Source organism: Brassica oleracea, chromosome C8 (assembly GCF_000695525.1).
Source record: "Brassica oleracea var. oleracea cultivar TO1000 chromosome C8, BOL, whole genome shotgun sequence".
Lineage (NCBI taxonomy): Eukaryota > Viridiplantae > Streptophyta > Magnoliopsida > Brassicales > Brassicaceae > Brassica > Brassica oleracea.
Window position 1 is genome coordinate 25,344,509 of NC_027755.1, and position 15,536 is coordinate 25,360,044.

The window sequence follows — 15,536 nt, forward strand, 5'->3', positions numbered from 1 at the left end:
ACCGGGTAAAGAAAGTAGCCTTAGCGGTGCTGGAGAACCCAAAAAAAAAAAAAAAAATTGGCCGAGAAGCCTAGCTAGTCCGCGTTCTGTCTTTGCAAATCTTTGTATTACATTCCTACTAACATTTAGTCGAGCCAAATCCGAAATTCTGGTTGTGTAGGTTTTGGGTTAAGAAAACTCCAATATACTTACTAAAACCCAATCTTTAGCTAGGTTCACTGTACCTCTCATGATATGAGAAAACAATGATACATTTTATTTCTATAGGACCGTTTGCTTCTCAATGATTTTACTGCCAACCCAAATGACAATATCCACGTCTAACTCTAATCCGCAATAAACCTGAATTTTTCATATCCACGTCTCATGTTTCGACATACCAAAAAAAAAACCAAGCTGTGTGAACAGAAGAATCTAAGTACTTGTTCCTGTTTTTACATAATGAGATAGCTAAATACTTAACAATGCTAATCAAAAGCTAGACTGAAAACATTCAGTCTCATATCTTTCAAACTCCTATTGCAAATCGGTATATAAGCCACAACAATACAACTATTCAACAAGTTCATTATCATCAAGAGACCATCCATGGAAACATCTCAAAAGAAGTCAAGAGAAATATCAAAGACTGTAAGAAAACCTTCTCATTACTTGTTCTTCATCATCTTCTTCTTTTCCCACTTCTACTTCTACTAATAAAACCGTAGTTAATTCTACAATGAAACAAGCAGCAACAAAGGTAAAAACAATCGTCGAATGAAATACCATAACAAACAAAAACGAAGAAAAGGCTTCTCATTCGTGGTTTCAGACATTGCAAGCTTACATTACCATGACTGACTATCTCACCAACTAAAACAACAACAACAACATAAAACATGTTTTTTTTCTTCTAAACCGATCAAAACTCTCCACTATCATGAGAACTCCCTACCAAGCTTCTGAATGGCAGAGAACATCTTCCTCCTCGACCCAACAGCAGTAATCCCCATATCTTTCAAATCATCCAAAGTCAACAAAGGCAAAACCTCATCATCAACCTCATGTATCTCAAACATAGGCCAGTATCTCCCTAACCCTAACTCTTGCAACCAAATCTTGACCCCTTCTCTACCGTAAAACCCACCACCACCACCGTCTCTCACTAAAGACTCCTCCTTTACCGGACTCTCTGAATCTTGTCTACTGAAATCCCTAAACCCACCTTCCAATTCTTCCCAATTGGAGCTTACCCGCTTCGCCGCACCTGTTGTAGATGACCCGACCCGTTTCTTGACCCGCCAACTCCCAACCACACCAAAAGAATCCACATTTTCATCCTCTAGGGTTCCGATATTCGTCAGGGCCCGAGTCCTCGTCGACGATTTGGTCTTGTTACCCGCCGCCGTCGGTGCCCACTTCGGTTTCCTCGACTGAGGATCGTACGGCGCGTGGTGATAGTCGCCGCCGATTTCGCCTAATCGAACGCTTGGTCTCCTCAGTCGTTTCGATCCGCCGCCGGCGATCGCCAGCGCTTCCGCTGAGGTTGAAGGAACCGAAGGAGTGACGCCGCCGTTTGGTTGCTGATTACTGTTGTCAGCTGGTTGCAGTTCCGTCATTTCTAGAGGTTTCTTCGATGCAGAGCTTTCTTGTTTCACTTTAAGAGAGAGTGTCGAAGCTAGTTGAGAGGACGAAAGGTCAAATCTTTTTGCTTAGGTATTTTAGGTTTTATCTGGAGAGGTCAGAAGGCGTGGGATGCGAGAAAAGATAATCGTCATCAGGTGTGAATCTACTAACTAGGACGAGGAGAGAGAAAGATGGGATGTTCTTTTTTTTTTTTTTTTTTTACACGTACGCTCGTGCACAACTATGAGAGAGTTCTGTAATGAAAAGCAAATCCTTTCGATTTTCCGACAGTTCCAATTTTTATCCCTCAAATACATTTTTAGCTTAATTCAATTGACGTTAATGATGAAAACGTTTTGTGCAGATTCAAAAGATGTAAGATTTTAGATTCCGCCAGTTAAAAGGTATATTATTTAGTGATAAAGATGTTTTGTAAGTTAAATGCATCAATAGTATACTTGTACCATATAAGCTGATATGATTATTCCAGTAATAAATAGATATTTTATGACAAAATGACCACACAAATCTTATTTACATTTATACTTTTTCTTTATTTGATCAAATATAATCAATAGTTTTTAAAGCTAATCATGCATTCAATCTATATTATTAAAATAGAAATACACTTATAAATTAACTCTTAATTTTTCAAATTATTTACAATCATATGCCACTGAAGTAATAAATTTACCTACTTTTTAGTATTCTTGTCTTTTATAGTTTAATTAATGCATTTTCCTAAAACAAAGTATAACAAATTATGTTTGCTTATTTAAAAATATTTCCTATAATCTAGCTAAACAATAAATTATACTTAATCAATGTCAAAAATGTAACAAGATTTTATTATTACGGGGTGGTTATCTTTTATTTTGGTATATTAACTATGTCTAAAAAAACATAAAAGTGTTATAAAAATACATAATATAAACCAAAAAATTGTAAATAATATATTGAATTATTTAATCGTATAAATCAAATATAAAAATAGATAACTATTTTATTTTACATTAAACTTTTGATCCATTAAAAATACATTTGCACAAACACACGGTTATATTTTAAAAATATGGTTGTAACAATTGACGGATCAAAAAATAAAATAAAATTATTCATTATAAATTATAAAATGATTGTGTTTAGAAATATATTAAATAATTATTTAATATATATAAATTTTAAAAATGTATATTACCATCTATATAAGATAAATTTTTGTTTTTGCTAAGCAAAATCTCATATCCGCGCACAGTCTATCTTATTAAAACAAAAAACATGGTGACTTTTTCTAGATGAATTTTTAAGTTGGACTTACTAGTAGATATGATATATTTCTTGATCCTATTAATTAACAATTAATGTTAGTAAATTATTTCTTTATTCTATTTTGCTAACTTAATACCTTATATACATTCATTTTATCAGTTGGCTCATATTCTTTATATTCAAAAAAATAATTCCTTTCCCAATCGATTTCATAACCAACGTTCAATAATGTCAAACTTGAGATTTCATAACCACCATCCAATATCCACATGCGATAATCACCATGCAATATATTACTCCTTAACCAATTGATTGTACCGGGTTTACCGATTCGATGATCTAAGTTAGATTTAAAAGTGTTGATTAAAATACAGTTTTTTTAAAATAGATAAAAATTTATAAATTAACAAAATATTTGTAACATTATTAATAGAATTTTGAATCGTAAAATATCTCGCGCTTTGGAAGCGCGAGTCATGAACTAGTTTAAATTAAAAAGATCCAAGAACTGTTCAAATAAATGTATATTGGTTAAGTGACATAAACTTTAGAATTTGATTTGTGCAAGTGATGATGTCTTCTCTTAACGTGCAAAGAAAATTGTTCATGTATCTGTATGGTTATAGTTTTATAATGGATATATTCTTCAATTGAAAGGTTTGTGCGATGCAAGGAGGCTTGAATTGGCAGAAGTAAATGGGGCAGCTATACAAGTTCCCTCCAACATTGTAACTCACTATTAGATGGGCAAGTGATGATTATTAACTGGGTGCACTATTCATAATAAAAGGGAAATGGTCTAAATGTGGTCTCTAACTCAGAACCTTATGGGTGCACAAGCACCACTTTTCCATCTGTTCTAGCAGGATTTTAATGTTCTTTTACACAAAAACTATAATATAGATAAATGTTATGGGTGCAGAGGCCCATAGTGTTGTACTTGTACAGAGGCCCTGATTGTACCAACTACCAAGTACTGCTACAAGAAATATATGGGTTCGACGTTTTATACTTGATGACAACTTGAGCTCATGTGCCCAGTGGCAGAGCTATTATAGACAAAAAAAAACATCTATGAGGTTTGAACCTATGACATGTGGGTCAAAAGGAGGGATCTTAACCAATTTACCAATTACCATAATAACAACATGCAAAATATGCCTACAAACTTATATTTATAGACTTTACATGGGTCAGTTGACCACCATGCCTCTTAAGTGGTTCCGCCACTGCATGTGCCTCATGGTCAGTTTACCAAATGGTAAGTTGGTAATTCAAACTTGCTCAAATTTTCTGGGAACCGTTTGCTTCTTAGTATGACTAGAAGCATCAAATCTGGTGGGTATATGTGGAATCTTGTGATCACATGGAAGGAAGCTTTAGTTTGTGGGTCTGGGTCTTCACTGAACCCTCTAAGAACTCAAGGAAAACATTTGGATCCTTGAGAAAAATCAGTCGACTGTATTTTTGCTATGTGACAGTACATTACCGAGAGATTGCTAAGCAAATATGATGTGACATATGCGTCTTGGTCAAGCTTCTGTTGCAATATGATTTTTTGATGAGCATTCTTTCACTCTAAAATCTGTTTTTTTGGTTGATAAAGATTTTTCCTTCTTTGAACCCAGTATTCTCATTGTGATAGACTAGATGCTTTGAATCTCAAGATTCAACTTAACTGAAATTCAAAAGAAAAAAAAATATATCAAATAGTTTTAGAAATATTTAAAAAAAATTCCCTTTTTGCTATGTCTAGAAACTAATATAAAGTAAAACATAATAATAATAATTAAAAAATGTAAAATATTAACAATGATGATTAGTTATAAGAACTAACACATTAATAATAGAGAAATTCCCTATGATAGCTTTAAGTTTTTGTCATAAAAATAACACTCAATGAAAAAAATGACCAAAATAATTTTTATTAAAGGGTTAACTAATCTAGAATTAGGGTTTTGGAGTTAAGGGGTGAAGTTTTAGGGATATAATTTCAAATTTTTTAAAAAAAAAACAAAAAATAAATATTAAATTTTTTTTTTTTTTTAAAGACTATTTTGGTCATCTTTTTTCTTGAAAGCTATTTTTATGACAAAATTTTAAAATTAGCTATTTGAAAGAATTGCCCTTAATAATATCAACGTAACCGGTGAATGTGAGAAATAATGTGAATAGACACATAAAATACTAACTATTTAAATAATATAATAGAAATTGCTAAACTCAATAGGAGTACTAGAAAACACTTAAACGCCGTTTAAACCAATTTCAAAAATATATATTTTAAAAATATTATAACCAATTTTCGGTGTAGATGCGATTGTACTAGGGGTGTTCAATCCGGATATCGGTTCGGTTTCGGTTCGGTTTTTTCGGTTTTTCGGTATTTCGGTTAGTAAAATATAACTACCATTCTAAATCCATATTTACTTCGGTCCGGTTCGGTTTATATACCGTCGGTTTTCGGTTTATTCGGTTTTATACCAAAAAACATAATTCTTTATTTTAGGATCATATTATATGAATTTTAGAGTCTTGTTGTCAACACATTCATTTATTAAAAAAATATTATAAGTTTAAATAAAAGAACAAAAATAAAAAATGTTTCTATCATCTAATAAAATAATCAAATCTATAATTAAAATCAAAGCTCAAAATTTTGATAATAAAAATAAAAAACAAAAAATAAAACAGAAGCACGAAGCACAAAAAATAAGTTATTATATTCTTTCATATTTAGCGTTCATCAAAGTCATGTTTCTTCTATTAAACACGAAACTCTATTCGTTTATAGATAAAAAAAATTGTGAAGAATTTTCACTAATTGTTATCATCAAATTTATAATCTTTATTTCAATTTAGTCAATGCTAAATTAAAGCAAAAAGATCAAAAGAAGACTAAGAAAATAAGAAGCATGTTTGCGATGAATTGTTATTTAATTATAGTTCAAGTGTTTTACAAATCAGGACTATTTTATTATTGTAAAAAATATGGTAATAGTTATTAGCAAAAAAATTAACTTATGATTTTCATACGTTGTTATAAAATATATACATATTTACATGTTTCTATTTTTTGATCGGTTTTATTCGGTTTATTCGGTTTTATCGGTTATATACCGAACCATATCCAAATCCTACAGTTTTTTAAAAATCATATACATTCGGTTTGTATGATATATACCAAATCCAAACCATATTATCTATTTCGGTTCGGTTCGGTTCGATTTTGCTATATTGAACAGCCCTAGATTGTACCGATTTTTTAAACACCTCTAAAATGTGATTTCTATCATCATGTTGACTTTTCTATCTAAAATACATTTAAATTTTATAGATTTTTGTAAAAAAAAATAATTATATCATAAAAATATGATATATTATTTTCATAATGATCTATATTTTTCCGCTAAAATATCATCCACAAATAGAATATCATCCACGCGGATTAAGCTGACATATTCAATTAAAAATCATGAACCATATTAGATCAATATCATTTCAAACTTGCCTTTGAATTCAAATTAAATAATGAATATTAAATTATGTAAAGGGAAAAATCCACCAACACTCGACTGCTGGGTCCCAGAGCCAAGGTGTTCAGGTCACTTGGTTCTCCCGCGATGCTCGCAAATGGGTCTTCTCCGCTTCAAACGATGTCGTTTGGGGGTCTCAATTATTCCAACACTTTTCTCCAAATCTCACCGAACGGTTTTCTTCTTTTGATTTTTCTCGAGAAAATCTAGCTTTTTCCCGAGAAATTCGATTTTTCTCTCTGATTTAATCAGTGGATTACTGGTAACTTGAGGAACGTTACTTATGGATCGGAGGAGGGCGGGTAGCCCAGTGTATGGTCGCCAGTGGAGCGATACATCGAACAGTACCGAATCGTCGTCGCCGACGATGTCTCCTGCTCACCGGAAACAACTGGGAGGCGTGGGAGGTTTCTCCACCGCCAAGCGGTCTCAAAACGTTGCTGCCAAAGCGGCGGCTCAGAGATTGGCTAAGGTGATGGCCTTGCAGAACAAAGACAACGGCGACGAAGATGAGGAAGACGAGGATGAAGATCTAAGCCTCAGATTCGCACCTACTTCTCTGAAACCCGCTCGTCACGCACCTTCTTCTCTATCCTCCACTGGAAGCAATAACAGCAACGGAGATAGTAAACCGCCGGCTGTTTCCTTCGCTCTCCGCAACAGATCGCCGTCGCCTGCGGTGAATTCCGTATCCCTGTTTCTAAAATTAGCTTTGATTTTGAATATGTTATGAGCTTTGATTTGTTTCTTTTTTTTTTTATGGGTTGATTAGTTAGGTAGGAACTTCGTTGAGCAAGTGCCTTCGGTTCGTTCTGCTTCAGCCGGAAGGCCGTCGATATCGACTAGATCCACGACTCCGACTCCTAATCTAATGCCCCCAAGCAGGGTGTCGGTGAAAGCTCCGAGTGCTATTCCTCCACTTGATCCTCCAACTAGGAACAGAGATAAAAGGTTGTTGCTTTTTCATTTTTCAACTTCTTTGTCCATTGGAGTGAAACTCACCTCAATTTTCAGTATTCCTAGAGGAAAAATATAGAATTGGGTTGGAGATGGTTTTAGAAATGTGGTTAGTCCAAGCTTGATATAGAGGTTTATAAGAAATGGGAAGTCAATGGCCTCCTTGCTCAAAGATTTAGTGATTGCCCCTTTCGTCTAATGTCCAGTTTTTTAATGTTCATAGGTTTTTTGCTGATCTACCATCAGTAAATTCAAAAGAAAAGGGTGATCAGCGGGAAGCTTCAGCTCTTCGTGATGAAGTATGTGATTGTTTCTTTTAGCCTTTTTGGTATCTGGTCAATTTTCTGTGTTTGCATATTGAAAATTACAGTCCACTCAGAATTTGTGCGCGAGTCGGAAGATGTCTTGACTTGAGGCTGTTTAATTTTTAACTGCAGCTGGATATGCTACAAGAGGAGAATGAGATTGTACTGGAGAAGGTTTGATGTCTGACATTGAAACTTATTTTTAATTAATAAAGCTGTTCACCTCCGTTGTGCATAACGTTCGCTCTTGATTACAGCTTCGCCGTGCAGAGGAAAAAAAGGCGGAAGCAGAAGCTAGGGCTAAGGAGCTTGAGAAACAGGTTTTGGAACCAGTTGTCTTGAGTAGTTCATTCTTTTTACTGATTTTCCTTCTTAAAACCCCGAAGGGAAAAGATTCGCCACTCGTTTGCATCCCTTTATTGACAATATTTATTAGACTCAAGTCAGCAATCGTTATCTTGTTGATACAACCTCCTGCCTTGTTGCGCTATCTATATTTTTAGGGGAGGACGTAAATAGTTGCCTAATATCTAGATGGAGAGGTTGAGTGTATACAAATGTTATGAACTTACACTGACTTATATCTAGTATAAGCAGGCTTTGTGAAAATATAGGTGGTGATGCAGATTATATTTTGATAAATCATTTACAAATGGACCGATCTATTCTCATATGTTAGCACTTGCAGTTTCAGTGATTTGCATATTTATTTACTTCAAATCGCATGTGCTTTAGTATTGGCAGTTGTGCAAGGTTTCATTTGTTTTATCCTTTTCCCCTAAAAGGTTGCCTCTCTTGGTGAAGGAGTGTCTCTGGAGGCAAAACTGTTAAGCAGGTAAAAGCTTGTGCTTTCTTTTGCTTCTCTCTGTGTTTCTCTTTTCCAGAATCATGGGTGGTACTTATGATCGCTGATGTTAATTGTGTCTTTCTATAGGAAGGAAGCAGCATTGCGTCAAAGAGAGGTTAGTGTGAACATAAATAACGTAGCTTATTTATGTAAAAATTAAATATTATCTAAGCTGTGGAGGAAAATGGTTCCTGTTACAGGCTACTCTAAATGCTGCTAAACAGAAAAACAATGGGAAGGATGATGTACTTGTTTCTCTACGGTCAGAACTTGAGGTAATACACTGGAGTATTGGTTTCATTTGTTGCAACATTTTTATTTGCATGATGAAACCTTTGTCTTATTCGTCTCTGCTATGTTCAGAGCTTGAAAGACGAGGCTACTACCGCTGCAGAACGGCTTCAAGAAGCAGAGTCTGAAGCGAAATCTCTTCGCACAATGACTCAACGGATGATTTTAACACAGGACGAAATGGTTTGTCGAGAAAGCCTAGGTCTCCTATTCTATCAATCATTTATAAGTTTCTGAATTTATCAATTATTGACTCATATAGGAAGAAGTAGTCCTGAAGAGATGTTGGCTTGCCCGATATTGGGGTTTGGCTGTGCAATACGGTAGGTGGCTTATCCATTTAAAAACAAAAGAATTCAATCTAAACTAAAATAATAATCTGTTAATACATTTTTCACATATTTATGGTGTGGTAATTATACATGTAGTACATCTGATATGTGCTTTCTTCCAATTCTATCCTTTTGTAGACATTTTTGCGGATATAGCACTATCCAGGCATGAGCATTGGTCGGCGTTGGCTCCTCTTCCATTTGAGCTTGTCACCTCTGCAGCACAGAAGGCCAAGGATTTATCTTGGGATAAAGGCTCGTCTAAATTCTGCTTTAGTTTAAACTGTAAAGTATACCTTGCTTATTGTTTTGTTCGCAATGAAGCAGGTGGGAATGATCGGAATAGAGCTGCTAGAGATTTGAGTGATCTAACTGGAGAAGGAAATATTGAAAGTATGCTTTCAGTTGAGATGGGTTTGAGAGAGCTAGCATCATTAAAGGTGTCCGCTCTTGATTCTAAGTTACCTTTAACTTTAACTATAGATCTCTAAAGACAACGTTTTAAAAATCTTCTTTTCTGTTTAAATATTCAGGTTGAGGATGCTATCGTTCTTGCATTTGCCCAGCAGAGAAAACCAAGTTTGATACGTCAAACTGTTTCTGGTATGCATGGAATTACGAGCTTTTAACACCAAAATATATGCTACACTTTTTCTCCGCCTCGATTCTGAAAATGTCTATGAGCATTGTCTTCTAAAGAAACACCCATAAGCTCTTATAATGAAGCTGCACCGGTTTCTGCTCAAAAGTTATTATTATTATTATTATTTAGTAATGGCATGTCTCTGGTCACATCCAGTCGATGGTATATATCTTTGGCATCCTGCATAGCTAAAAGCAAATGTGATTATTTGTTTTTTCCTATGTCTTACAGATCACAAAGGTCATGGAGAATCCAGATTTGTAGATGCATATGGTAAGGAAAAAACTTTCAGGTTCTTTTGTTCTTCTCTTTGTGATCCACCCTTACGTAGAGGTTCTTTGGGGGTCGAACCCTCAACCATTGGATGTTGATAGTGCATGGAGTTGTCGATTTAGTAGAAAAAGTGGTCGAGAAAAAAGAACTTGGAGACACTAGGCCGGTTTAGAGATAGGACTAATTTCGGACTTAATAGTCACATGGCAATGTCATCAGCCATATCGTTAATTTTATTTTTACAATATTCCCATCTTATTTTAAATGCAGAATTGGGTGAAGCGGAACAAGAAGATGTTGCCTTTAAGCAGGTACTTTCTCATCATCAAATACACGTGTATCCTGATTTCAGTTGCTTAGAAAGACATATAGAGCAATGGAACATACACGGGTTTCAGTCAAAATATAGTCTTGATTGCTACAATTACATAATGCAGGCATGGCTGATGTACTTCTGGGGCAGAGCCAAGTTACTGGGTGTGGAAGAAGACATCGCAGAAGAACGTGTCCAGCTATGGATCAGCCGTAGCAACGGGAAATCAACTACTTCTCACGATTCCTTGGATGGTAAAAATCACACCTACTGACTATCGCTTGAAAAGCTTTTCGATTCACAATGATGAAAGCTAAAATGTTTCGTTTTTTCTCTGTCTTCCTTCAGTGGAAAGAGGATTGATAGAGCTAAGGAAACTGGGAATAGAACAACAGTTATGGGAAGCTTCTCGAAGAGAAATTGATCAGCTTCCATCTCCCACCTCTTCTCCATCGAATCACGATCTCGATGCTGATCCATAGTTCAAGCTTTTTCCTCTCCTGTAATTTGTTGCTTCCTCACTACGGTATATGAAATTTTCGGTTTGTATATTTATTTCTTTTCATGCAAGTTTCACGAAGAATCTGTGCTCTCTTTTTTCACACTTGGATTGTGTAAGCTTTGGTACTCTTAAATTCGCAACTTAAGTTTTACAAGCTTTGGTTAAAGAAAATAACACTGCAATTAAACTCGATTCAGCTCTGACCATATTATTCTCTTTTTTTTTTTGTGTTGAGGGAAGCTCACCATAGTTCCCGAGCAATCAATATCCAGAAACAATTTAAAAATGCAAAAACAAAATCAAATGAGACAGTTCAACAACACTTCAAAGAGATTAAGAAGAAAAATAAAATCTCTAGAACTCTCCTCTTCCCTTCTACAATACAGGAATTGGATCCTCCAGGGCTTCTTCAGCAACAAAACCGTCACCACTTCCGTTCTTACCATTCAACACAACCACACTTCCTTCAGCATCAACATCAACAATCACAGAGTCTCCATCCTTAATCTCCCTTGAAAGCATCTTCTCCGCCATGCTGTCTTCCAAAAGCCTCATAATCGCTCTTCTAAGCGGCCTCGCACCGTAGCTCGGGTCGAACCCTTCATCCACCACTCTCTCCTTAAACCTCTCAGTCACTTGAAGCTCAATCTCCTTGTCCTTAAGCCTCACCACCACTTCTTTAAGCATTATATCAGCAATCTCCTTCACTTCCAGCTTCGTCAATTGTCTGAAAACAATCATCTCATCCAACCTGTTCAAGAACTCTGGTCTGAAATACTGTTTCAGTTCCTCAGTCACAAGGCTCTTGATTCTGTTGTAGCTGCTGTCTTTCTCGTCGTAGTCGAGATCAAACCCGATTCTTCTGCCACCTTTTTCAATCACGCTGCTTCCTACGTTCGATGTCATGATCAGAAGCGTGTTCTTGAAATCAACGGTTCTTCCTTTGCTGTCAGTTAGTCTCCCGTCTTCTAGGATCTGAAGCATCATGTTGAAAACATCGGGATGGGCTTTCTCGATTTCGTCGAAGAGGACAAGCGTGTAGGGCCTGCGTCTAACAGCTTCAGTTAGCTGGCCTCCTTCCGTGTATCCTACGTAACCAGGAGGCGAACCAATGAGTTTCGAAACCGTGTGTCGCTCCATGAACTCACTCATGTCGAGACGGATCATTGCTTCCTCTGAACCGAAGTAGTAAGCAGCCAAGGCTTTTGCAAGCTCTGATTTTCCCACACCAGTTGGACCAGAGAAGATGAAACTTGCTATGGGGCGGTTCGGGTTCTTCAGTCCAACACGTGCACGTCTGATGGCCCTGCTAATAGCTTTGACGGCTTCGTCTTGGCCAATGACTCTTGTGTGAAGTGTCTGCTCCATCTTGAGAAGACGGCTAGATTCTTCAGACGAGACTTTCTCTACTGGGATTCCTGTCCAGGTGGAGACAATGTGTTGGATGTCGGATTCAGTGACAGTAGGTCCTCCTTCTTCCCCTGCTTCAGTCTCGGCTTTGTTCACTTCTTTGCCTTTGGCTAAAACAGCAGCTATCTCGGCTCTAAGCTCTATTTCTCGGTCACGGTGAGACCCAGCCTGTCGTGAGAAGAACTCAGTGACTTGCAAACACTTATCTTGGATTTTATCTAACATTAAGAAAAACTCACCTTCTCAAAGTCTTGGCCTCGCACAGCTTCATTCTTCTCCTTAGTGATCTGTCTGAGTTGCCTTTCAAGCTCTCTAGCTTCCTCAGGGACCTAAACAAAAAAAACATTTCCGTTCTCAATCGGCTCTAATAAATATAAGGGACAAGTTTATGATAATGCAAGAAACATCCGAACACAAACCTGAGCGTGACGCAGCCTAACCCGAGATCCAGCTTCATCAATCAAGTCAATGGCTTTGTCAGGAAGAAATCGATCACTGTTCATTCAAGAGAAGAAAGTAGGTTGAGAAAATGCTCCAATTTGTCTAAGACATTGTCAAAATGTTGTGTGTTGGTGGAAGAGTGAGAATAGAGAAAACAAGAGTACCTGATGTACTGATGTGACAACTGCGCAGCAGCAACCAAAGCTTCATCAGTGTAGCGGAGCTTGTGGTGGATCTCATAACGCTCACGCAGACCGTGCAAGATCTGTATAGCTTCGTCTACAGTTGGTTCAGGTACTTTGACAGGCTGGAACCGTCTCTCCAGTGCAGGATCTTTCTCAATGTGCTTCCTGTACTCATCCAATGTTGTTGCACCAATACACTACAACAACCGTTAAAACAAAAACTTGAGTTTCTGGTTCTATTAATTTGCATTTTGACCAATAGAAAGAAGGAGAAAATCAATCTTACCTGCAATTCACCTCTTGCAAGAGCAGGCTTTAAGATGTTAGCAGCATCAATGGCACCTTCAGCGGCTCCTGCACCGATCAGCGTGTGCACTTCATCAATAAACAGGATTATGTCATCACTTTGTCTGATCTCCTCCATAAGCTTCTTCAATCTTTCCTCAAATTCTCCACGGTACTTGGTTCCAGCCACAAGAAGACCCATATCGAGTGTTATAACCTGGACAAACATAAATGTAAGAGGTAAATAAATACTTTAAAACATATAAACATGTGCACACTTTTCATTATCCAATGGGAGAATATTTACCGTCTTCCCCTCAATTGTTTCAGGAACATCTCCACTGGCAATCCTCTGTGCGAGCCCTTCAGCTATTGCAGTCTTACCAACTCCAGGTTCTCCAATAAGACAAGGGTTGTTCTTGGTTCTTCGAGCCAAGATCTGGACCACTCGTTCAATCTGTGGCTGCCTTCCAACAACTGGATCCAGTTTACCCTGAAACAGAGAGTTACGAAAAACAAAGCCTTCAATCAAGTATTAATATTTACACTTGAGAGTTTCTTCAAGATGAACATTGGAGTAAGCTATTTTTGTTACCTCTTCTGCTAGTTTGGTTAAGTTGGTCCCATACTCTTCTAGTGTTGGCATTTTGCTGTTTCCGCTAGATCCTCCACCCACGCTTGCCGTCACTTCATTGTTTTCTCCCACCATACGTATAACCTGACAAAAAGCAAAAAAAAAATATATACTCAAAATGTATTCAAGATATTGCTAGCATCTACACCCAGATACAGCAGAGTTTATGCATTTACCTGGGTCCGGATGTTGCTAGCATCTACACCCAAATTCTCCAGGACACGAGCTGCAACACCTTCCCCTTCACGAAGAAGACCAAGCAGAAGATGCTCTGACCCAATGTAGTTATGCCCTACAAGACTTTGATCATTAGTCAAGAAAGCTAATGTGTATGAAGCAAATGGGATCCTTTACCAAGCTGTCGAGCTTCCTCAAGTGAGAGCTCCAGGACACGCTTTGCACGAGGAGTAAATGGGATCTCCACAGCCACAAAACCACTGCCTCGTCCAATGATCTTTTCCACCTCCACACGAGAATCTTTAAGATTGATCCCCATGGATTTAAGAACCTTTGCAGCGATTCCAGTGCCTTCCCCAATCAGCCCCAAGAGTATTTGCTCAGTGCCAACAAAGTTATGGCCAAGCCTCCGAGCTTCCTCTTGAGAGAGCATGATGACCTTGATTGCTTTCTCGGTAAACCGCTCAAACATGGCTTTTGTTACACCTCGGCTAGCTTTGCCTTTACGTGAGGAGGAGATTTGAAGGTTAACCTTACCGAAAAAGTCGTGGCTAGGCCTTGCCACACGATCCAGTGCATTGGAAGAAGCCCTTAAACCGGAGAAGCTGTGGATACTCAAAACGGATGTTTGAGAAGTGTACATCATCATCTTCACGCATCTTCTTGGTTTTCTGTAGTCTTCTGACTGAAAGTCTCTTCCGGAACCAAGTAAAGAACGGGATGTAGAATTAGCCAAGAGCCTAGCCATGATGCAAGAGTTGGAGGCTGCATTAATAAGTCATATTAGTTCTATATAGGCTTAAGACCACGAGGAAAACATCATAAACTCAAAGGCAATCAAAAAGCTTTGTGCTTATACTTGACAAATCCAACAAGTGTTAATATATGTTATCTTGCAATTGTTGAGTAAATCAGTAGCAAGTCAAAGGCTAAAAAGCTACTCATCCTCGTTGATAGAAACAGCATAGGCACATAAAATAGCAGAAGAATAATAATAGAGGCAATGAAACCAAACTAGTAAAGTCCCTTTCAACTACCGAGCATTCATTTTATGAACAAATCGATACAGGAATTCACACAAACCCTAATCTCAAAGTCAGCATTTTTTTTTCTCAAATCCATAGAAGCAAATGAAGAGTACCCAGATTCCTGAAACTCAAAATGAAACGACCAAGAGACCTGTGAGGAAATAGAAAACTCCACCTTAAAAGTTCAGTTCATACAGCAGAAAGACGGAAGCTTTCTTCAGTGAAAAAAAAACAAAAACAAAAATTGAAGAAAAAGAAAGACAGAGAAAGGGAGAGTGAGTAGAGTAGGAAAGGAAAGGAAAGGAAAGGGTTTTTAAGTTTTACCTATCTACTACACCTTTGGATGGAGAAGTGCGAGAAAGCGAGAGAGAGGAAAAGAGACTCTCTTTTAATGGTCGGCCCGTGTGGGGAAGGAAAGAGATAGGAAAGCCAAGACGACACAAAAGTGATTTTTTTTTTTTTTTTTTTTTTTTTTTTTTACGCTCTCGTCTTCTACACGCATC

At 37.2% G+C, this 15,536-nt stretch overlaps 3 protein-coding genes across 3 annotated transcripts; 1 reads left to right on the forward strand and 2 right to left on the reverse strand.

Moving 5' to 3' along the window:
* Positions 1–664: 664 nt before the first annotated feature.
* LOC106309776 (protein bicaudal C homolog 1-B-like) lies at positions 665–1,807 on the reverse strand. Its single transcript, XM_013746908.1, has one exon. The coding sequence runs from the start codon at positions 1,596–1,598 to the stop codon at positions 918–920; it is 681 nt and encodes a 226-aa protein (XP_013602362.1). The 5' UTR covers positions 1,599–1,807; the 3' UTR covers positions 665–917.
* A 4,700-nt stretch (positions 1,808–6,507) lies between these two features.
* LOC106310855 (coiled-coil domain-containing protein SCD2) lies at positions 6,508–11,027 on the forward strand. Its single transcript, XM_013748082.1, has 17 exons — positions 6,508–7,089; positions 7,183–7,361; positions 7,591–7,666; positions 7,805–7,846; positions 7,930–7,992; positions 8,458–8,507; positions 8,607–8,634; positions 8,720–8,794; positions 8,883–8,993; positions 9,073–9,133; positions 9,281–9,397; positions 9,470–9,582; positions 9,676–9,745; positions 10,017–10,058; positions 10,329–10,369; positions 10,496–10,625; positions 10,720–11,027. Exons 1-17 carry the CDS (start codon positions 6,694–6,696, stop codon positions 10,851–10,853), a joined length of 1,728 nt encoding a protein of 575 aa, XP_013603536.1. The 5' UTR covers positions 6,508–6,693; the 3' UTR covers positions 10,854–11,027.
* Positions 11,028–11,055: 28 nt separating this feature from the next.
* LOC106310854 (chaperone protein ClpC2, chloroplastic-like) lies at positions 11,056–15,369 on the reverse strand (the record flags this gene model as incomplete). The annotated part of the gene is given in 10 exon segments (XM_013748081.1): positions 11,056–12,451; positions 12,523–12,612; positions 12,703–12,778; positions 12,889–13,106; positions 13,196–13,411; positions 13,502–13,687; positions 13,790–13,912; positions 14,005–14,120; positions 14,183–14,770; positions 15,358–15,369. Coding segments are annotated over 9 exon segments (2,799 nt in total). The 3' UTR covers positions 11,056–11,248.
* Between the last annotated feature and the right edge of the window lie 167 nt (positions 15,370–15,536).